This window comes from Cherax quadricarinatus, chromosome 22, assembly GCF_038502225.1.
Source record: "Cherax quadricarinatus isolate ZL_2023a chromosome 22, ASM3850222v1, whole genome shotgun sequence".
Lineage (NCBI taxonomy): Eukaryota > Metazoa > Arthropoda > Malacostraca > Decapoda > Parastacidae > Cherax > Cherax quadricarinatus.
This window is the reverse complement of record NC_091313.1, coordinates 652,501-676,407: the sequence shown is the minus strand read 5'-3', so window position 1 is coordinate 676,407 and position 23,907 is coordinate 652,501. Positions and strand designations below refer to the sequence as shown.

The following is a 23,907-nucleotide window of genomic DNA, read 5'->3' as shown; positions in this document are numbered from 1 at the left end:
GTGCACAGCAGCATTCGCAGACAATATACAAGTGTCAGAATTACTGACCTCCCTTATCAAGTAAACGCCAAACCACTGTACATGGCATGATCAATGTTATTGTACAATGATTACTGTATTCTCTCAGAAATCACTTAAGTATTATCATAAAACAATGATACCCACCTAATTTCATCCCAAAAATAATAGTACTGTAAAGGAAATTGAAAGAAAATATTGTGTTATCCTTTAACCTGGAATGACTTACATATGAAAGCATACAGATGTTGAGATAGTCGGACAACTTGCATATCCCAATGATGGAAAGCAGTGCAAAAAAGTGACCAGCAGTTTTAGCATAAACAGTAAAGTAGAAAAAACAATACGACTTGCTAGCCAGATTGAATACCAAATGATAGACCCACTGATCAGAGATACATTAAATTCTCGAGCATGCTAACCCACGTGAAAATTGAGCGATGCAAGTAGTTATAACAGTGTTCGTCAATATGCATGGTGAGACATTCGAGCTGCAACTCCGTGCAAGTCAATGATGTTTTTCTTAAAAGAATATGTACCACAAATTTTTCTTCATTCCCAATTCTGTCCTCCTTTGAATTAACATTGTCACTCAAAATAATGTGATCTCTTAACCTCTGCATTTATGCTCAGAGGACTTTATATGCCTACAATAGATTATACATGCATACATAAGGTTTAGACTGAGGGATGTGATAACACATGGTTCAAGGTCACATACATACTAAATTTGACTTTAAATATTTCATCATATAAATTCTTATAAAACAATGGCTCAATTTATTTAGCTATTCTTCACAATCTTGGCTGCCATGATGTTCCATTTTCAACCAGCACTACAAATACAAATCTCAATAAACAAATCCATATACCACTCACTGCCATCTACTGCACACAAATAATGGCAATCAAGAAAGCAGTTGTGGCAGCCATTCTCAAATGGGCACTCTCAGAGCAGGAAACAAGCAACAAACTAACAATATAACAGCAGCCGTAAATCATTAAGAATCACTAATTAGCCTTCTCTACACTGTATTAGTGTATATTCACATTACAAATTTATTTTTAATAGCAATAAAAAACTATTCATCAAACAATTCATTACTTTGGTATAAACTCATGAAAAAATTATCTGATGATGGTGTACCAACATGACTTCTTCATGAAGAATTTGAGGGCTAGCTCTGTGATCACAATCTGGAGGTGCCACTGCCAGCCAGTTTATGCAAGGAAGGCAGCTTATATGAAAGTAATGGTGACTCATCCAAAACCACAGCTGCACATCCCTTAAGCACCAGCTAGCTGCTGTGTGGGCTGCTTACATATCTTCATCACCAAGATTGTGTTTCACCTTACTGAAGTCGAAGTCCTCTCCTGTACCTCGACGATAGATAGAGAGCACATCCAAGCACGTTGTCTCGAAATGGGATGTGGCATCATACGATTCAGAAATAAATATCTGGTTCTCCTGACCATCATCAAGAGGTTTATAAATGGGAGAAACAGTGACGAACCTGGAAAAAACGTAATACCTTAACTTTATATTATCATAACCTTTGTTGCTAAAAATAATTAATAAAAATTATGCACTTCTGGTTTTCTCATTTAAAGTATGAAAAACTAAAATGTGTGTAAGTAAATACTACAAACTAATGGATAATGAGAACCTTCAAACCTAGGGAGGCCAAGCCCATGATGACACTCTTCAGGTCACTTGTTCTATCTAGGCTGGAATATTGCTGCACACTAACAGCACCTTTCAAGGCAGGTGAAATTGCTGACCTAGAAAATGTACAGAGAACCTTCACAGCATGCATAACGGAGATAAAACACCTCAATTACTGGGAGCGCTTGAGGTTCCTAAACCTGTATTCCCTGGAACGCTTGTGGGAGAGATACATGATGATATACACCTGGAAAATCCTAGAGGGACTAGTACCGAACTTGCACACGAAAATCGCTCACTACGAAAGCAAGACTTGGCAGACGATGCAACATCCCCCCAATGAAAAGCAGGGGTGTCACTAGCACGTTAAGAGACCATACAATAAGTGTCAGGGGCCCAAGACTGTTCAACTGCCTCCCAGCATACATAAGGGGGATTACCAACAGACCCCTGGCAGTCTTCAAGCTGGCACTGGACAAGCACCTAAAGTCGGTTCCTGACCAGCCGGGCTGTGGCTCGTACGTTGGTTTGCGGGCAGCCAGCAGCAACAGCCTGGTTGATCAGGCTCTGATCCACCAGGAGGCCTGGTCACAGACCGGGCCGCGGGGGCGTTGACCCCCGGAACTCTCTCCAGGTAAACTCCAGGTAAACTAACCAACTATCATGGCGATTCCTTAGCAACTATACCATTATTTGCAGATACAACTTTTGGCTAACATTTCAGTCAGTCCTTGATCATTATCTATAGTACAGTAGTCACAAACAAAAAGCCAGAAAGAAAAGGACTCAAGAATGCCAAGATCTGGCAAAGTAAATAATGCTCTAAAAGTTGCAGCACTTTACAATGTATTATATTGGAAAAGAAAATCACCAAGCGCATGCCAAGGCCCATGCACGCTGCCAAGTGCATGCCAAGGCCCGTGTGTGTTGCCAAGAGCATGCCAAGGCCCGTGCACACTGCCAAGCACATGCCAAGGCCCATGCATGCTGCCAAGCGCATGCCAAGGCCCATGCGCGCTGCCAAACGCATGCCAAGGCCCGTGCACGCTGCCAAGCACACGCTAAGGCCCGTGCGCACTGCCAAGCACATGCCAAGGTCCATGCATGCTGCCAAGCACACAACAAGGCCCATGCGCACTGCCAAACACCTGCGAAGGCCTGTGTGCTGTGGCACGCATGTGTTGAAATCTATCAATATTTATGTCAAACTAAACAAGTAAACTATTTCCAATTGAAATTTAAAATTTACCTTTATATACACTAAGCTCCAAGTCAAGCAACTCCCGAAAGTGCTAATTCAACAATATACTGAGGAAGTGAAGCCATTAATTGCATGCACTCGCTACAAATTATAATGGAATCAAGTGACGCATGATACTTCAGGTGGCCTTGTGGTGGGCAAGACCATAGGTTTAAGAGAAGGCTCTACCATCAACCTTATCACACCCACACCACCTGAAAGTTAAGTTCAAGTCTCGCATGACTTACCTAGTTCATTATTTTTTTATTAACACCTCAACCATTTCCCACCAAGGCATGGTGGCACGAAAAAGAAAACCTTTCATCATTCACTTCATCACTGTCTTGCCAGAGGCATGCTTACACTACAGTAATAAAACTGCAATATTTAGCACCCCTCCTTCAGAGTGCAGGCACTGTACTTCCCATCGCCAGGACTCAAGTCCAGCCTGCCAGTTTTCCCGAATCCCTTCATAAATGTTACCCTGCTCACACTCCAACCCCAAGTCAAGCCATAAAAACCATTCGACTCCACTCGCTCCTAACACATTCACGCATGCTTGCTGCAAGTCCAAGCCCCTTGTACACAAAATCTCCTTTACCCTTTCCTTCCAACCTTTCCTAGGCCAACCCCTACCCTGCCTTCCCTCCACTACAGATTTATACGCTCTCCAAGCCATTATATTTCGTTCCATCCTCTCTACATGCTTGAACCACCTCAACAACCCCTCCTCAGCCCTCTGGATAATACTTTCGGTAACCCCGTGCCTCCTCCTAATCTCCAAATTACGAATTCTCTGCAGTGTATTCAGACCACACATTACCCTCAGACATGACATCTCCACTCCACTCCATGCTGCAACATTCACTACCCATGCTTCACACCCATATAAAAATGTTGGTATAACTATACTCTCATACATTCCCTTCTATGCTTCCATGGATAATGTTTTTTTGTCTCAAAAGACTCCCCAGTGCACCACTCGCATTTTTCCCCAGTCATCAATTCTATATTTCACCTCATCTTTCATAGACCCATCGGCTGACACATCCACTCCCAAATATCTAAATACATTCACCTCCTCCTTCAATCTGATATCCAATCTTTCATTACCTAAATTTTTTGTTATTCTCATTGCCTTACTCTTTCCTATATTCAATTTTAATTTTCCTCTTTTACATACTCTACCAAACTCATCCACAAACCTCTGCAACTTCTCTTCAGAATCTCTCAAAAGCAGTGTCATGAGCAAAGAGTAATTGTGACAACTCCCACATTGTGTTAAATTCTTTATCTTTTAACTCGACACCTTTGGTCAACATCTGAGCATTCACTTCTCTTATGACCCCATCTATGAATATGTTGAACAACCATGGTGACATCACATATCCTTGTCTAAGGTCTACTTTTACTGGGAAAATCTCCTCTCTCCTACATGCTCTAATCCTTGTAATAACTCCCCAATGCTTTCAGTTACCTCCCTCCTATTCCATACATTTTCAGCATCTGCCACATTGCCACCCTATCATATGCTGATTCCAAATCCATAATTGCCACAGAAAACCTCCTTAACCTTATCTAAATACTGTTCACCTTTATGTTTCACTGTAAAGCCTTGGTCTACACCCCCTACCATTCCTAAAACCACCTTGTTCATCTCCTATCCTGCTCACAGTCTTACTCTTAATTCTTTCAATAACAACTACCACACGCTTTACTAGGTATACTCAACAGGCTTCTTTCCCTATATTTCTTCAACTCTTTTGTCCCCTATGCCTTTAAACAAAGGAACTATTCATGCTCTGTCAATCCCTAGGTACCTTACCCTCTTCCATACATATATTAACCCCTTGACTGTCGCAACCCCCAATCCTGAGGTGTCTCCTGGTGTCGCAAAATTTAAAAAAAAAAAAAAAAAAAATTCTTATGAAATTATAGAGAATCTCTTCCCGATTGTAATGACACCAAAAAAATTAAATTTGATGGAAAACTGACAGAATTATGCTCTCGCGAAGTTAGCGACCTCGGCGATATTTACAAATCGGCGATTTCGCCCACTTCGAGCCCTATTTTCGGCTAATTCCGTTGTTCCAGTCGACCAAACTCATAGCTATTTCTTTAGAACTCCATTTTTTTCTATCGATTGAGTACAAGAAACTGCCCATTTACCGATTTCAACTACCCAATAATGTGGTCAGAAATTTGCAATTTGGCCAATTTCACGAAAATTAAAAAATATGGCAATTTCAAAATAAGGTCCAGAATGAACAATGCAGACATTACTGGCTCTAAAATAACATTTTCTTTGTTCATCAGTCACGTCTCCAGGCCCCTCTGAGATTACTCTTGCTTTCTATTTTGAATTTTTATTCAAACAAAAAATAGAAGACTTACTATTATGCAGATTACTGCAATGCTGTAATAATTGTATAAATAACATCAACCCATTCATGACTGTATATTAGAATGGCTAGTTGAACATTTATTGGACAATGACATTTGTTTACTTTTGAACACTGGCAAAAATCAAACATTTCCCCTACTTTGAGCTCCATTTCCAGGTTCTTTTTATAGTAAAATCAACCAAAGTCACCTCTATTTCTATAATATGTTTTCCATTCTATCAAATGAGACCAAGAAAACGAGAATACAACCATAAATACTATACGAAAATAGACCACAATGTCGGCATTTTAATTAAAAAAAAACGGATGGAGTTTTTTTTTTCATTATGCACTGCGTGCTCCAGGATTTTTTTTTATATGGTGCACACTGACCACACAGACTCATTCTCTCACATGTGGGCCTACCAGCTTTCTCATGCTTGATTTGAAGCCACTAGAATTTACGAGTATATATACGTCAAACACGGTACCTCGTAAGACGTATATATACGGCCATGACAGTCAAAGGGTTAAATAAAAGCACTAACCACTCCAAAACTATATCCCCACCTGATTTTAACATTTCTATCTTTATTCTATCTTTATAGGTAGTAGGTTGGTAGACAGCAACCACCCAGGGAAGTACTACCGTCCTGCCAGATGACTGTGAAACAAAAACCTGTAACTGTTTTGCATGATGGTAGGATTGCTGGTTTTCTTTTTCTGTCTCATAAACACGCTAGATATCGGGATATCTTGCTACTCCTACTTACACTTTGGTCACACTTCACAGACACGCACATGCATATATATATATACATACATCTAGGTTTTTCTCCTTATTCTAAATAGCTCTTGTTCTTTTTTATTTCTTCTATTGTCCATGGGGAAGTGGAAAAGAATCTTTCCTCCGTAAGCCATGCGTGTCGTATGAGGCGACTAAAATGCCGGGAGCAATGGGCTAGTAACCCCTTCTCCTGTATACATTTACTAAAAAAGAGAAGAAAAACTTTATAAAACTGGGTTGTTTAAATGTGCGTGGATGTAGTGCGGATGACAAGAAACAGATGATTGCTGATGTTATGAATGAAAAGAAGTTGGATGTCCTGGCTCTAAGCAAAACAAAGCTGAAGGGGGTAGGAGAGTTTCAGTGGGGGGAAATAAATGGGATTAAATCTGGAGTATCTGAGAGAGTTAGAGCAAAGGAAGGGGTAGCAGTAATGTTAAATGATCAGTTATGGAAGGAGAAAAGAGAATATGAATGTGTAAATTCGAGAATTATGTGGATTAAAGTAAAGGTTGGATGTGAGAAGTGGGTCATAATAAGCGTGTATGCACCTGGAGAAGAGAGGAATGCAGAGGAGAGAGAGAGATTTTGGGAGATGTTAAGTGAATGTATAGGAGCCTTTGAACCAAGTGAGAGAGTAATTGTGGTAGGGGACCTGAATGCTAAAGTAGGAGAAACTTTTAGAGAGGGTGTGGTAGGTAAGTTTGGGGTGCCAGGTGTAAATGATAATGGGAGCCCTTTGATTGAACTTTGTATAGAAAGGGGTTTAGTTATAGGTAATACATATTTTAAGAAAAAGAGGATAAATAAGTATACACGATATGATGTAGGGCGAAATGACAGTAGTTTGTTGGATTATGTATTAGTAGATAAAAGACTGTTGAGTAGACTTCAGGATGTACATGTTTATTGAGGGGCCACAGATATATCAGATCACTTTCTAGTTGTAGCTACACTGAGAGTAAAAGGTAGATGGGATACAAGGAGAATAGAAGCATCAGGGAAGAGAGAGGTGAAGGTTTATAAACTAAAAGAGGAGGCAGTTAGGGTAAGATATAAACAGCTATTGGAGGATAGATGGGCTAATGAGAGCATAGGCAATGGGGTCGAAGAGGAATGGGGTAGGTTTAAAAATGTAGTGTTAGAGTGTTCAGCAGAAGTTTGTGGTTACAGGAAAGTGGGTGCAGGAGGGAAGAGGAGCGATTGGTGGAATGATGATGTAAAGAGAGTAGTAAGGGAGAAAAAGTTAGCATATGAGAAGTTTTTACAAAGTAGAAGTGATGCAAGGAGGGAAGAGTATATGGAGAAAAAGAGAGAGGTTAAGAGAGTGGTGAAGCAATGTAAAAAGAGAGCAAATGAGAGAGTGGGTGAGCTGTTATCAACAAATTTTGTTGAAAATAAGAAAAAGTTTTGGAGTGAGATTAACAAGTTAAGGAAGCCTAGAGAACAAATGGATTTGTCAGTTAAAAATAGGAGAGGAGAGTTATTAAATGGAGAGTTAGAGGTATTGGGAAGATGGAGGGAATATTTTGAGGAATTGTTAAATGTTGATGAAGATAGGGAAGCTGTGATTTCGTGTATAGGGCAAGGAGGAATAACATCTTGTAGGAGTGAGGAAGAGCCAGTTGTGAGTGTGGGGGAAGTTCGTGAGGCAGTAGGTAAAATAAAAGGGGGTAAGGCAGCCGGGATTGATGGGATAAAGATAGAAATGTTAAAAGCAGGTGGGGATATAGTTTTGGAGTGGTTGGTGCAATTATTTAATAAATGTATGGAAGAGGGTAAGGTACCTAGGGATTGGCAGAGAGCATGCATAGTTCCTTTGTATAAAGGCAAAGGGGATAAAAGAGAGTGCAAAAATTATAGGGGGATAAGTCTGTTGAGTGTACCTGGTAAAGTGTATGGTAGAGTTATAATTGAAAGAATTAAGAGTAAGACGGAGAATAGGATAGCAGATGAACAAGGAGGCTTTAGGAAAGGTAGGGGGTGTGTGGACCAGGTGTTTACAGTGAAACATATAAGTGAACAGTATTTAGATAAGGCTAAAGAGGTCTTTGTGGCATTTATGGATTTGGAAAAGGCATATGACAGGGTGGATAGGGGGGCAATGTGGCAGATGTTGCAAGTGTATGGTGTAGGAGGTAGGTTACTGAAAGCAGTGAAGAGTTTTTACGAGGATAGTGAGGCTCAAGTTAGAGTATGTAGAAAAGAGGGAAATTTTTTCCCAGTAAAAGTAGGCCTTAGACAAGGATGTGTGATGTCACCATGGTTGTTTAATATATTTATAGATGGGGTTGTAAGAGAAGTAAATGCGAGGGTCTTGGCAAGAGGCGTGGAGTTAAAAGATAAAGAATCACACACAGGGTGGGAGTTGTCACAGCTGCTCTTTGCTGATGACACTGTGCTCTTGGGAGATTCTGAAGAGAAGCTGCAGAGATTGGTGGATGAGTTTGGTAGGGTGTGCAAAAGAAGAAAATTAAAGGTGAATACAGGAAAGAGTAAGGTTATGAGGATAACAAAAAGATTAGGTGATGAAAGATTGAATATCAGATTGGAGGGAGAGAGTATGGAGGAGGTGAACGTATTCAGATATTTGGGAGTGGACGTGTCAGCGGATGGGTCTATGAAAGATGAGGTGAATCATAGAATTGATGAGGGAAAAAGAGTGAGTGGTGCACTTAGGAGTCTGTGGAGACAGAGAACTTTGTCCTTGGAGGCAAAGAGGGGAATGTATGAGAGTATAGTTTTACCAACGCTCTTATATGGGTGTGAAGCATGGGTGATGAATGTTGCAGCGAGGAGAAGGCTGGAGGCAGTGGAGATGTCATGTCTGAGGGCAATGTGTGGTGTGAATATAATGCAGAGAATTCGTAGTTTGGAAGTTAGGAGGAGGTGCGGGATTACCAAAACTGTTGTCCAGAGGGCTGAGGAAGGGTTGTTGAGGTGGTTCGGACATGTAGAGAGAATGGAGCGAAACAGAATAACTTCAAGAGTGTATCAGTCTGTAGTGGAAGGAAGGCGGGATAGGGGTCGGCCTAGGAAGGATTGGAGGGAGGGGGTAAAGGAGGTTTTGTGTGCGAGGGGCTTGGACTTCCAGCAGGCATGCGTGAGCGTGTTTGATAGGAGTGAATGGAGACAAATGGTTTTTAATACTTGACGTGCTGTTGGAGTGTGAGCAAAGTAACATTTATGAAGGGATTCAGGGAAACCGGCAGGCCGGACTTGAGTCCTGGAGATGGGAAGTACAGTGCCTGCACTCTGAAGGAGGGGTGTTAATGTTGCAGTTTAAAAACTGTAGCGTAAAGCACCCTTCTGGCAAGACAGTGATGGAGTGAATGATGGTGAAAGTTTTTCTTTTTCGGGCCACCCTGCCTTGGTGGGAATCGGCCAGTGTGATAATAAAAATAATCTTTATTCCATCAATGCCAGCTGCTTTAACCCCTTCACTCTACCCACTGCCTCATGCAGTTCCTCAACACTCACAACTGGCTCTTCCCCACTCCTACAAGATGTTACTCCTTGTCCCATACACAAAATCATACCCTCCCTATCTTCAACATTTAACAATTCCTCAAAATATTCCATCTTCCTGATGCCTCTAACTCTCCATTTAGTAACACTCCTATTTTTAACTATCAAATCCATTCATTCCCTAGAATTTCTCCTCATTAATCTCACTCCAAAACTTATTATTTTCAAGAAAATTTGTTGATAATATCTCGCCCTACTCTCTTGCTCTCTTTTTATATGTTCCTTCACCACTCCTAACCCCTCTTTCTCCATATGCTCCTCCCTCCTTGCATCATTTCTACTTTGTAAAAACCTCTCGTATGCTGTTTCTCTCTTAACCTCATCATTCCACCAACTGCTCTTCTTCCTGCATCCACTTTCCTGTAACCACAAACTTCTGCTGAACACTTTAACACTACATTCTTAAATCTACCCCCATACAACTTCAACTCCATTGCCTATACTCTAACTAGCTCATCTATCCTCCAATTGTTTCTTATATCTTACCCTAACTGCCTCCTCCTTTAGTTTATAAACCTTCACCTCTCTTACTTGGTGCTTCCATTTTCCTTGTATCCCATCTACCTTTTACTCTCACTGTAGATACAGCTAAAAAGTGATCTGATATCTGTGGTCCCTCTAAGTCTACCCAACAGTCTTATCTACCAATACATAGTCCAACAAACTACTGTCATTATGCCCTATATCATATCTTATACATATTTATCCGTTTTTTCTTAAAATATGCATTACCTATAACCAAACCCATTTCTATACAAAGTTCAAAGGCCCACCCCCATTAACATTTATACCTAGTGTGTTTATCAAATGATTTTAGATATCACTGCCCAATGCCCTATCTTTCTCTGGATATTAACCATGATGCCCAAAAGGAATACAGTACAGGTTGACCATCACTAATCCGGCATCATTGGGACCTGTATGGTGCCAGATTACTGATTTTGCCAAATTACAGAGTGGTTAGGTTAGAATACACTTAACCAAACGGCAATATTTACGCATCGGTGATTACACCTACTTTACACCTTATTTTTGGCTCATTCCATTGTTCTAGTCTATCAAACTCAATAATTTTGCTAGTATTCCTTCTATTCTGTCAACTAAGTAAAAAACTGCTCACTTATCTATTTTAACTACCCAATAAAGTGGTCAGAAATTGGTAATTCGGCCAATTTCACAAAAATTTCAAGAGATGCCAATTTCAAAATAGGGTCCAGCATAGACAATGCAGACATTCCTAACACTAAAGAAACATTTTCTCTGTTCATTAGTCACGTCTCCAGGCCCCTCTTATATTACGCTTGCTTTCCATTTTGAATTTTTATTCACACAAAAAAATAAAAGATTTACTGTTATGCAGACTACTGCATTATTGTAATAATTGTATAAATAATGTCAGCCCATTCGTGATTGCATATTAGACTGGCTAGTTGGACACATTTGTTTACATGCGAACATTGACAATAATCCAACATTTCCGCTCTTTTGAGTTCAATTTTAAAGTACTTGTCAGTATAGCTACTGAATTTCCCTATACGTATACTTGTGTAGTATATTGTAGATCATATCATCCATGTATATATTTAGGCTCCCTTTCAGTAGGCTCAGTGACTAGCATGTGTGACGTCACGTGATGCCATTGCGAGCGCTGTGCGCTCGTCCTCTTACTCAGTTCCCCACGCTTAGGTCTACGGCCAACACAGGCAGTCAGGGCTCCCCCCTCTCACACACTGCTAATACAGTGGAACCTCAAAAATCAAACTTAATCCGTTCCAGGAGCTAGTTCTAAATTCGAAAAGTCTGAAATTCAAAGCAATATTTCCCATAAGAAATAATGGAAATACAATTAATCCGTTCCAGAAACCCAAAAATATTCACACAAAAAATACATTTTATAGAGATTAATTACAGTTTTACATACAACAAATACTAGTTTTTAATTATGTATAGTAATACATATAAAATAACATTTTTACTTACCTTTATTGAAGATTGGTGATGGCATCTGGAAGATAGGGAGGAGAGAGGGAGTTGGGGTTAGTGTTTGGAAGGAGAATCCCCCTCCATGAGGACTTCAGGTAAAGCCCTCTCAGGGGTTACTTCCCTTCTCTGTCTTTTAATGCCACTAGGACCAGCTTGAGAGTCACTGGACCCCTGTCTCACAAAATAACTGTCCACAGTCCTGTGTTTCTGGTGCCTTTTTAACATTTCCCTAAAATGGGACATGGTTCTGTCACTGAACTTGTTGCAAAGATGGCTTGTTTGAGCTTGCTCAGGGTGGTACTTCTGCACAAACATTTGGACATCATTCCACTTGGCACAAATCTCCTTAATCTTTGAAGAAGGCACCTCATCCACTCCCTATATTAACACCTTTCGCAACATCAGCTTCCTTGATTTGTTCTTTCTTTGACAGGATAGAATTGATGGTCGACTTGTTTTTCCCATACATCCTGGCAAGCTCAACAAGTCTCACACCACTCTCATACTTCTGTATCATTTCCTTCTTCACATCTATGGTGTTTCTCACTTTCTTCACCACAGGGGTACCACTAGCAAGTTTCTTTGGGCCCATGGCAGCTTATTTCACAGTCCCACAACCACTAAGCACAACGAAATAATCGTAAAATGAGTGAATGAGAGCGTAGGTTAGTGTTCACTCAAGCATAAACAAAGCTAGACTGCTCACGGCGCCTACGCAGAGACGCGGACAGAGCGGGAGGCAGACAGGTCCCGTACCCGGCGGTCCGAAAATAGGGGCGCGTTCAATAATAGGGACAGTTTGTCCGAAAAAATGGTCCTATTTTCGAAACGTTCGATATGAGATACGTTCGATTTTTGAGGTTCCACTGTATATGTGTTAACATCCAATGGCTGTTTACCTCCAACCATCACATCTCCATGAACCTTCCCAACATACTTTCCAGCCTGAAACCAATCAAAATTATATTTATTTCTGTAATATATGTTCCATTCTATCAAACAAGACCAGAAAACGAGAATATAACCATACAAACCATACGAAAATACACCGCTAAGTCACTTTTACACCAAAAGCACAGTCGCCGTTTTTTCTTCTTGTGCAGTGTGCTGCAGTATTTTTTTTTATATAGTACAAACTTACCACACAGACCTAATCTCTCATATGTAAGCCCAAATTCACCAGTCACAGCTTATCTGAGTGAGCTGAGTGCATGGCGACCAACAGTGGCTTCAAAGCTACCTTATTTTTTATGGACAACATAGTGTATGTGCTTTACACAACGAGAAGCATTTCTTTTATTTGTTGGAACCATGGCTAGGGCTAAATGTGACCAGGTTATAACAACAAATGGAGAAATTGGAATGACTTATGCAGCAAGTAGTGTCACCAAACAGTAGTGGCAGGTTGGTGTGGTGACCCCAGATATCTGAAATTATGCTAGGCAAAATCAGTGCTGGATTATTGATGGAACCAGATTACTGAATGCCGGATTAGTGATGGTGTACCTGTACTAGTGATGCAAGATATGCAAAAAAATGTGAAACCTTCTCAGTTTAAGAAAACTAGAGACATTAAATATGCTATGGTGTGTGCAGTGAAGGTGGGGGAAGAGTGCACAAAAGCTAGTAAATTATAATTACACATGCCTGTATCTACAAGTTATCTACCTACCTACATCAGCTGTATTTACAAAACTGAATAGTAAACAGACTAAATCCCATTAACCAACCAACTAGCCTTAATGACCCTCGAGTAGTAGAGACTTTAAACTCCTTTAACCAATAGGTTGAGAGCGATAATAAAGTGTGAAAAAATACTGAACGAGAAAGCTGTATAGCGAAGGCATGAGCATCACTGCACTGCAGCCATGACAAATGTTATTTAGACATTACTTGTCTCTGGATACTGACATCACCCCCAAAAAAAAAAAAAAAAAAAAAAAAAAAAAAAAAAAATGAATACCTGACATGCCAGAGATGCAAAGAAAATTAAACATGGAACTCTGAGTTTAAGTATATTTAAAAAAATAGATATGCTTCTTGATGTGTAACAAAGGTGAAAACATGTCATTCTTAGAGCCACCAACTGTACAGGGCAACAGCAACTAAAATTTGCCATTTTTTTTTTTTTTGCAGGTTCAAGAAACTTAAATTTTTTTACATATTCTTCACTTTAATGCTAAATTTGAAAGAAAAAAAAAAATTTCAGTAATTTAGCACCAGCATTACTCAGTCTACTCTATACACTGTCACTAAAATATCGAGGTCCTTTAAAATTAAACTATCATGGTACTTTAACTTATCAATTATATACAACTTAAACCTGTACATCCAACAAGTTTGGAATTTGCTTTTTCACCAGGTACCAGTGATCATATATAATTATGCCTTCACTACAGTAATGTTTCTACAGTACCAGATGAAGCTATTACTCACTTTTGCTTAATGGGTCCCAGAAGGTTGAGGCCAGGTATGATCTCTGCTTCAGGGTTGTCAGTCTCCACAGTAGTACTCACCATAGCAACAAACCAGCCTTTGGCTGCAACCTGATGTGTGTATGACACAAGTGATACATAGATATCTGAAAAAAAAAAATTAATAAAAATAAAATAACATCCAAGTTAATTCACTAATGTTCTTTATATCATCCACTAACATCTATTAGAAATGTTTTTATACCATAACTAAGCAAATATCTAGTCGTCGTCTTTCAACCAGCTCTATCCCACCGAGGTTGGGTGGCCCAAAAAGAAAAACAAGTTTCTCTTCTTAACTTTAGTTATGTATACAGAAGGGGTTATTAGCCCCTTGCTCCCAGCATGTTAGTCACCTCTTACGACATGCATGGCTTACAGAGAAAGAATTCTGTTCCGCTTTCCCATGGAGATAAGAGGAAATAAACAAGAACTAATAAGAAAATAGAAGAAAACCTAGAGGGGTGTGTATATATAGACTTGTACATGCATGTGTAGTGTGACCTAAGTGTAAGTAGAAGTAGCAAGACCTATCTGAAATCTTGCATGTTTACGAGACAAAAGACACACCAGCAATCCTACCATCACGTAAAACAATTATAGACTTTCATTTTACGCTCACTTAGCAAGACGGTAGTACTTCCCTGGGTGGTTGCTCTCTACCAACCTACTACCTAGTAAATATCTAGTCACCATTGCCAAACTAAACCAAAATCTAGTGTTAAACCACAAATAAATTATGATGACCACTGATTTTCATAAAAATATAAAAATGACTCTTACCTGAAGTCCTATTAACTTGTTTCTGTGGGATGATAATTTGTGTAGAGAGAGCATCCTTAGTGTTACTAATGGGATGATCCATCAAGCAAATTGCTCGTACCACCTGTCCAACCTAAAAAGGAAATTTTTAATCAATGTAAGGTTAAATAAAATTCTGGTTAGGTGCTAACAACTTTTACAATGAAAATGTTTAAATGCATAATTATATAACCAACAAGAAACTCAATTACAATCAATCCAGTACAGAATAGCCTGATTTATATTTCCTAATTTCCATTCTTTTATTTCTGGTTAGATCTGTTGATTTTTCTTTTTTTTATCCTGGGAAACAACACACTATTTGAAGCACTTCTAAATACAACAATCAACAGTTCTAATACTCCTATTTGAAACTATTCCTATTCAGTGATGCTTTTTCACTTAACCTCATCTGAGGACATTCAGCCTCTCCACTTTTGAAATGCATCGTCATTTACCTTCAAGTAGTAATGTCAAAACAGTCATATTGTTCAAGTGCAAAAGATGTATCCAAGAATCATATGCACAGCTATCACACAACACATTTACAGCTTGAACAATACACTATCTTAGTGTGATGACAAATATATGTTGCAAAACTGGGGAAAGGGATGGATTTCAAATGCAATGAAACCAGTCATTTATTCAGTGCTTTGTACATTCAAGGGCTTATCCTTAAATGAACAAATTACAATATACGAGGAGGAAAAGGAGTGAAAACAAATCATGTTTACAACTTAACTTCTCTACTCTCTCAGGCACATAGGTTGGATCACAGTACACCTGCTTGCATTTGGCCGTCTCATTTCCCGATCGCACACCAACTACCTTACCATCCTCCATAACAATCTCGCTGATAGGCTTGTCCAACATGTAGGTACCTCCATAGATTGCAGACAACCTATGAATAGCCAAATAACAATAGCAGTGCTATGAAAAAGTTTAACTTTAAAAAATATGGGTATGATTTGTAGAATAGCTCATCCCTATTCTGAGCATTTAGCATTGTAGCAATATCAAAATCTTTTTGAAAAATTATTAAACAAAGAAATTTCCACTGGACAAAATTACATTATGGACTGATAAATCAAGTTATGAAATGTACTAATCAAATACAGTGGAACCTCAGTAGTCAACTACATTACTTGAACAGATCAGTTTTCAAATGAGGAATTAAGAGAAAAAAAATATCATGGTTTTTGTATGTTTTCCTGGATGTCAACCTACAACGCGAACATTTGGGTCATGTGCTCACAGAATGCCCACGGGACTGTGTGGCAATGCAAATGGAGATTTGAAATTGAAGCCCTTACTTTTTTATCATTCCGAAAATCCACAAGATTTTAAGGAGAACAATGTCATGAAAAACAAACTGGCTGTAATGTGGAGTGCCAACATGAAAGCTTGGGTAACAAGAAAATTTTTTATTGAGTAGGTTCATGAGGTTTTTGCTCCCACTGTCAAAACGAACCTCATTAAAAACGCAACTGCCACTCAGGGCCCTTTTACTTTAGGATAATACTCCTGCTCACCCTCCAAGCTTGGGAAACGAGTTGCTGGAGGAGTTCAGTTTTATAAATGTGTGAAGTTCTTGCCCCCTAACAACACTCCTTTCATCCAGCCCATGGACCAGGTTATTTCTAACTTCAAGAAACTACACCAGAGCCCTTTTTGAAAGGTGCTTTGAAATCATTTCAGAAACAAATTTAACCCTCATGGAGTTTTGGAAAGACCATTTCAATATCCTCATCTGCTTGAGGCTTATAGACACAACCTGGGAAAATGTCATTTTCCAGGACAATGCAGTCAGCATGGAAGAAACCATGGCTTGACTTCATGACAGCCAGGGATTTTGAATGCTTTGAAAATGAGCTTGAGCTCATCTCATCTTGTGTGTCCGGTGAAGACCTTGTGCCTAGAGGTGACTGAAGATTTGGAGATTGTAGGTGTAGGTAGTAGGTTGGTAGACAGCAACCACCCAGGGAAGTACTACCGTCCTGCCAGATGACTGTGAAACAAAAACCTGTAATTGTTTTGCATGATGGTAGGATTGCTGGTTTCTTTTTCTGTCTCATAAACACGCTAAGATAACAGGGATATCTTGCTACTCCTACTAACACTTTGGTCACACTTCACAGACACGCACATGCATATATATATATACATACATCTAGGTTTTTCTCCTTTTTCTAAATAGCTCTTGTTCTTTTTTATTTCTTCTATTGTCCATGGGGAAGTGGAAAAGAATCTTTCCTCCGTAAGCCATGCGTGTCGTATGAGGCGACTAAAATGCCGGGAGCAATGGGCTAGTAACCCCTTCTCCTGTATACAATTACTAAAAAAGAGAAGAAGAAAAACTTTATAAAACTGGGTTGCTTAAATGTGCGTGGATGTAGTGCGGATGACAAGAAACAGATGATTGCTGATGTTATGAATGAAAAGAAGTTGGATGTCCTGGCCCTAAGCGAAACAAAGCTGAAGGGGGTAGGAGAGTTTCAGTGGGGGGAAATAAATGGGATTAAATCTGGAGTATCTGAGAGAGTTAGAGCAAAGGAAGGGGTAGCAGTAATGTTAAATGATCAGTTATGGAAGGAGAAAAGAGAATATGAATGTGTAAATTCAAGAATTATGTGGATTAAAGTAAAGGTTGGATGCGAGAAGTGGGTCATAATAAGCGTGTATGCACCTGGAGAAGAGAGGAATGCAGAGGAGAGAGAGAGATTTTGGGAGATGTTAAGTGAATGTATAGGAGCCTTTGAACCAAGTGAGAGAGTAATTGTGGTAGGGGACTTGAATGCTAAAGTAGGAGAAACTTTTAGAGAGGGTGTGGTAGGTAAGTTTGGGGTGCCAGGTGTAAATGATAATGGGAGCCCTTTGATTGAACTTTGTATAGAAAGGGGTTTAGTTATAGGTAATACATATTTTAAGAAAAAGAGGATAAATAAGTATACACGATATGATGTAGGGCGAAATGACAGTAGTTTGTTGGATTATGTATTGGTAGATAAAAGACTGTTGAGTAGACTTCAGGATGTACATGTTTATAGAGGGGCCACAGATATATCAGATCACTTTCTAGTTGTAGCTACACTGAGAGTAAAAGGTAGATGGGATACAAGGAGAATAGAAGCATCAGGGAAGAGAGAGGTGAAGGTTTATAAACTAAAAGAGGAGGCAGTTAGGGTAAGATATAAACAGCTATTGGAGGATAGATGGGCTAATGAGAGCATAGGCAATGGGGTCGAAGAGGTATGGGGTAGGTTTAAAAATGTAGTGTTAGAGTGTTCAGCAGAAGTTTGTGGTTACAGGAAAGTGGGTGCAGGAGGGAAGAGGAGCGATTGGTGGAATGATGATGTAAAGAGAGTAGTAAGGGAGAAAAAGTTAGCATATGAGAAGTTTTTACAAAGTAGAAGTGATGCAAGGAGGAAAGAGTATATGGAGAAAAAGAGAGAGGTTAAGAGAGTGGTGAAGCAATGTAAAAAGAGAGCAAATGAGAGAGTGGGTGAGATGTTATCAACAAATTTTGTTGAAAATAAGAAAAAGTTTTGGAGTGAGATTAACAAGTTAAGAAAGCCTAGAGAACAAATGGATTTGTCAGTTAAAAATAGGAGAGGAGAGTTATTAAATGGAGAGTTAGAGGTATTGGGAAGATGGAAGGAATATTTTGAGGAATTGTTAAATGTTGATGAAGATAGGGAAGCTGTGATTTCGTGTATAGGGCAAGGAGGAATAACATCTTGTAGGAGTGAGGAAGAGCCAGTTGTGAGTGTGGGGGAAGTTCGTGAGGCAGTAGGTAAAATGAAAGGGGGTAAGGCAGCCGGGATTGATGGGATAAAGATAGAAATGTTAAAAGCAGGTGGGGATATAGTTTTGGAGTGGTTGGTGCAATTGTTTAATAAATGTATGGAAGAGGGTAAGGTACCTTGGGATTGGCAGAGAGCATGCATAGTTCCTTTGTATAAAGGCAAAGGGGATAAAAGAGAGTGCAAAAATTATAGGGGGATAAGTCTGTTGAGTGTACCTGGTAAAGTGTATGGTAGAGTTATAATTGAAAGAATTAAGAGTAAGACGGAGAATAGGATAGCAGATGAACAAGGAGGCTTTAGGAAAGGTAGGGGGTGTGTGGACCAGGTGTTTACAGTGAAACATATAAGTGAACAGTATTTAGATAAGGCTAAAGAGGTCTTTGTGGCATTTATGGATTTGGAAAAGGCGTATGACAGGGTGGATAGGGGGGCAATGTGGCAGATGTTGCAAGTGTATGGTGTAGGAGGTAGGTTACTGAAAGCAGTGAAGAGTTTTTACGAGGATAGTGAGGCTCAAGTTAGAGTATGTAGGAAAGAGGGAAATTTTTTCCCAGTAAAAGTAGGACTTAGACAAGGATGTGTGATGTCACCGTGGTTGTTAATATATTTATAGATGGGGTTGTAAGAGAAGTAAATGCGAGGGTCTTGGCAAGAGGCGTGGAGTTAAAAGATAAAGAATCACACACAAAGTGGGAGTTGTCACAGCTGCTCTTTGCTGATGACACTGTGCTCTTGGGAGATTCTGAAGAGAAGTTGCAGAGATTGGTGGATGAATTTGGTAGGGTGTGCAAAAGAAGAAAATTAAAGGTGAATACAGGAAAGAGTAAGGTTATGAGGATAACAAAAAGATTAGGTGATGAAAGATTGAATATCAGATTGGAGGGAGAGAGTATGGAGGAGGTGAACGTATTCAGATATTTGGGAGTGGACGTGTCAGCGGATGGGTCTATGAAAGATGAGGTGAATCATAGAATTGATGAGGGAAAAAGAGTGAGTGGTGCACTTAGGAGTCTGTGGAGACAAAGAACTTTGTCCTTGGAGGCAAAGAGGGGAATGTATGAGAGTATAGTTTTACCAACGCTCTTATATGGGTGTGAAGCGTGGGTGATGAATGTTGCAGCGAGGAGAAGGCTGGAGGCAGTGGAGATGTCATGTCTGAGGGCAATGTGTGGTGTGAATATAATGCAGAGAATTCGTAGTTTGGAAGTTAGGAGGAGGTGCGGGATTACCAAAACTGTTGTCCAGAGGGCTGAGGAAGGGTTGTTGAGGTGGTTCGGACATGTAGAGAGAATGGAGCGAAACAGAATGACTTCAAGAGTGTATCAGTCTGTAGTGGAAGGAAGGCGGGGTAGGGGTCGGCCTAGGAAGGGTTGGAGGGAGGGGGTAAAGGAGGTTTTGTGTGCGAGGGGCTTGGACTTCCAGCAGGCATGCTTGAGCGTGTTTGATAGGAGTGAATGGAGACAAATGGTTTTTAATACTTGACGTGCTGTTGGAGTGTGAGCAAAGTAACATTTATGAAGGGATTCAGGGAAACCGGCAGGCCGGACTTGAGTCCTGGAGATGGGAAGTACAGTGCCTGCACTCTGAAGGAGGGGTGTTAATGTTGCAGTTTAAAAACTGTAGTGTAAAGCACCCTTCTGGCAAGACAGTGATGGAGTGAATGATGGTGAAAGTTTTTCTTTTTCGGGCCACCCTGCCTTGGTGGGAATCGGCCGGTGTGATAATAAAATAAAAAATAAAAATAGATAGTAGGTTGGAAGACAGCAACCGCCCAGGGAGGTACTACCGTCCTGCCAAGTGAGTGCAAAACGAAAGCCTGTAATTGTTTTACATGATGGTAGGATTGCTGGTGTCTTTTGTCTGTCTCATAAATATGCAAGATTACAGGCATGTCTTGCTACTTCTACTTACACTTAGGTCACACTACACATACATGTACACATTTATTTATACACACTCATCTGAGTTTTCTTTGATTTTATCTTAATAGTTCTTGGTCTTATTACTTTTCCTTTTATATCCATGGGGAAGTGGAATAAGAATCATTCCTCCGTAAGCCATGCGTGTTGTAAAAGTCAACTAAAATGCCGGGAACAATGGGCTAGTAACCCCTTTTCCTGTAAAGATTACTAAAAAGAATAAGAAGAAAACTGTCAAAGTGGGAAGTCTGAATGTGCGTGGATGTTGTGCAGATGATAAGAAAGAGATGATTGTGGATGCTATGAATGAGAAGAAGCTGGATGTCCTGGCTTTAAGTGAAACAAAGCTGAAGGGGGTGGGAGAGTTTCAGTGGAGAGGAATAAATGGGATTAGGTCAGGGGTTTCAAATAGAGTTAGAGCTAAAGAAGGAGTAGCAATAATGTTGAAGGATAAGCTATGGCAGGAAAAGAGGGACTATAAATGTATTAATTCAAGGATTATGTGGAGTAAAATAAAGATTGGATGTGAAAAGTGGGTTATAATAAGCGTGTATGCACCTGGAGAAGAGAGAAGTGTAGAGGAGAGAGAGATTTTGGGAAATGTTGAGTGAATGCGTGGGGAGTTTTGAATCAAGTGTGAGAGTAATGGTGGTTGGGGATTTCAATGCTAAAGTGGGTAAAAATGTTATGGAAGGAGTAGTAGGTAAATTTGGGGTGCCAGGGGTAAATGTAAATGGGGAGCCTTTAATTGAGCTATGTGTAGAAAGAAATTTGGTAATAAGTAATACATATTTTATGAAAAAGAGGATAAATAAATATACAAGGTATGATGTAGCACGTAATGAAAGTAGTTTATTAGATTATGTATTGGTGGATAAAAGGTTGATGGGTAGGCTCCAGGATGTACATGTTTATAGAGGGGCAACTGATATATCGGATCATTATTTAGTTGTAGCTAGTTATAGTAAGAGGTAGATGGGAAAAGAGGAAGGTGGCAACAACAAGTAAGAGGGAGGTGAAAGTGTATAAACTAAGGGAGGAGGAAGTTCGGGTGAGATATAAGCGACTATTGGCAGAAAGGTGGGCTAGTGCAAAGATGAGTAGTGGGGGGGTTGAAGAGGGTTGGAATAGTTTTAAAAATGCAGTATTAGAATGTGGGGCAGAAGTTTGTGGTTATAGGAGGGTGGGGGCAGGAGGAAAGAGGAGTGATTGGTGGAATGATGAAGTAAAGGGTGTGATAAAAGAGAAAAAGGTAGCTTATGAGAGGTTTTTACAAAGCAGAAGTGTTATAAGAAGAGCAGAGTATATGGAGAGTAAAAGAAAGGTAAAGAGAGTGGTGAGAGAGTGCAAAAGGAGAGCAGATGAAAGAGTGGGAGAGGCACTGTCAAGAAATTTTAATGAAAATAAGAAAAAATTTTGGAGCGAGTTAAACAAGTTAAGAAAGCCTAGGGAAAATATGGATTTGTAAGTTAAAAACAGAGTAGGGGAGTTAGTAGATGGGGAGATGGAGGTAATGGGTAGATGGCAAGAATATTTTGAGCAACTTTTAAATGTTAAGGAAGAAACAGAGGCAGTAATTTCATGCACTGGTCAGGGAGGTATACCATCTTTTAGGAGTGAAGAAGAGCAGAATGTAAGTGTGGGGGAGGTACGTGAGGCATTACGTAAAATGAAAGGGGGTAAAGCAGCTGGAACTGATGGGATCATGACAGAAATGTTAAAAGCAGGGGGGGATATAGTGTTGGAGTGGTTGGTACTTTTGTTTAATAAATGTATGAAAGAGGGGAAGGTACCTAGGGATTGGCAGAGAGCATGTATAGTCCCTTTATATAAAGGGAAAGGGGACAAAAGAGACTGTAAAAATTATAGAGGAATAAGCTTACTGAGTATACCAGGAAAAGTGTACGGTAGGGTTATAATTGAAAGAATTAGAGGTAAGACAGAATGTAGGATTGCAGATGAGCAAGGAGGTTTTAGAGTGGGTAGGGGATGTGTAGATCAGGTGTTTACATTGAAGCATATATGTGAACAGTATTTAGATAAAGATAGGGAAGTTTTTATTGCATTTATGGATTTAGAAAAGGCATATGATAGAGTGGATAGAGGAGCAATGTGGCAGATGTTGCAAGTATATGGAATAGGTGGTAAGTTATTAAATGCTGTAGAGTTTTTATGAGGATAGTGAGGCTCAGGTTAGGGTGTGTAGAAGAGAGGGAGACTACTTCCCGGTAAAAGTAGGTCTTAGACAGGGATGTGTAATGTCACCATGGTTGTTTAATATATTTATAGATGGGGTTGTAAAGGAAGTAAATGCTAGGGTGTTTGGGAGAGGGGTGGGATTAAATTATGGGGAATCAAATTCAAAATGGGAATTGACACAGTTACTTTTTGCTGATGATACAGTGCTTATGGGAGATTCTAAAGAAAAATTGCAAAGGTTAGTGGATGAGTTTGGGAATGTGTGTAAAGGTAGAAAGTTGAAAGTGAACATAGAAAAGAGTAAGGTGATGAGGGTTTCAAATGATTTAGATAAAGAAAAATTGGATATCAAATTGGGGAGGAGGAGTATGGAAGAAGTGAATGTTTTCAGATACTTGGGAGTTGACGTGTCGGCGGATGGATTTATGAAGGATGAGGTTAATCATAGAATTGATGAGGGAAAAAAGGCGAGTGGTGCGTTGAGGTATATGTGGAGTCAAAAAACGTTATCTATGGAGGCAAAGAAGGGAATGTATGAAAGTATAGTAGTACCAACACTCTTATATGGGTGTGAAGCTTGGGTGGTAAATGCAGCAGCGAGGAGACGGTTGGAGGCAGTGGAGATGTCCTGTTTAAGGGCAATGTGTGGTGTAAATATTATGCAGAAAATTCGGAGTGTGGAAATTAGGAGAAGGTGTGGAGTTAATAAAAGTATTAGTCAGAGGGCAGAAGAGGGGTTGTTGAGGTGGTTTTGTCATTTAGAGAGAATGGATCAAAGTAGAATGACATGGAAAGCATATAAATCTATAGGGAAAGGAAGGCGGGGTAGGGGTCGTCCTCGAAAGGGTTGGAGAGAGGGGGTAAAGGAGGTTTTGTGGGTAAGGGGCTTGGACTTCCAGCAAGCGTGCGTGAGCGTGTTAGATAGGAGTGAATGGAGACGAATGGTACTTGGGACCTGACGATCTGTTGGAGTGTGAGCAGGGTAATATTTAGTGAAGGGATTCAGGGAAACCGGTTATTTTCATATAGTCGGACTCGAGTCCTGGAAATGGGAAGTACAATGCCTGCACTTTAAAGGAGGGGTTTGGGATATTGGCAGTTT

The 23,907-nt window shown here is 39.9% G+C and overlaps 1 protein-coding gene across 1 annotated transcript in view; it reads right to left on the bottom strand.

Annotated features, from left to right (window-relative positions):
- Positions 1–216: 216 nt before the first annotated feature.
- The window catches only part of Gdi (GDP dissociation inhibitor), a 76,710-nt gene continuing 53,019 nt past the window's right edge, over positions 217–23,907 (bottom strand). The window contains exons 6-9 of the mRNA XM_070087445.1: positions 15,625–15,782; positions 14,864–14,977; positions 14,043–14,187; positions 217–1,532 (exon numbers count right to left, since the gene is read on the bottom strand). Coding sequence (XP_069943546.1) covers positions 1,337–1,532; positions 14,043–14,187; positions 14,864–14,977; positions 15,625–15,782 — 613 coding nt within the window. The 3' untranslated portion in view covers positions 217–1,336. The remainder of the gene's footprint in view (positions 1,533–14,042; positions 14,188–14,863; positions 14,978–15,624; positions 15,783–23,907) is intronic.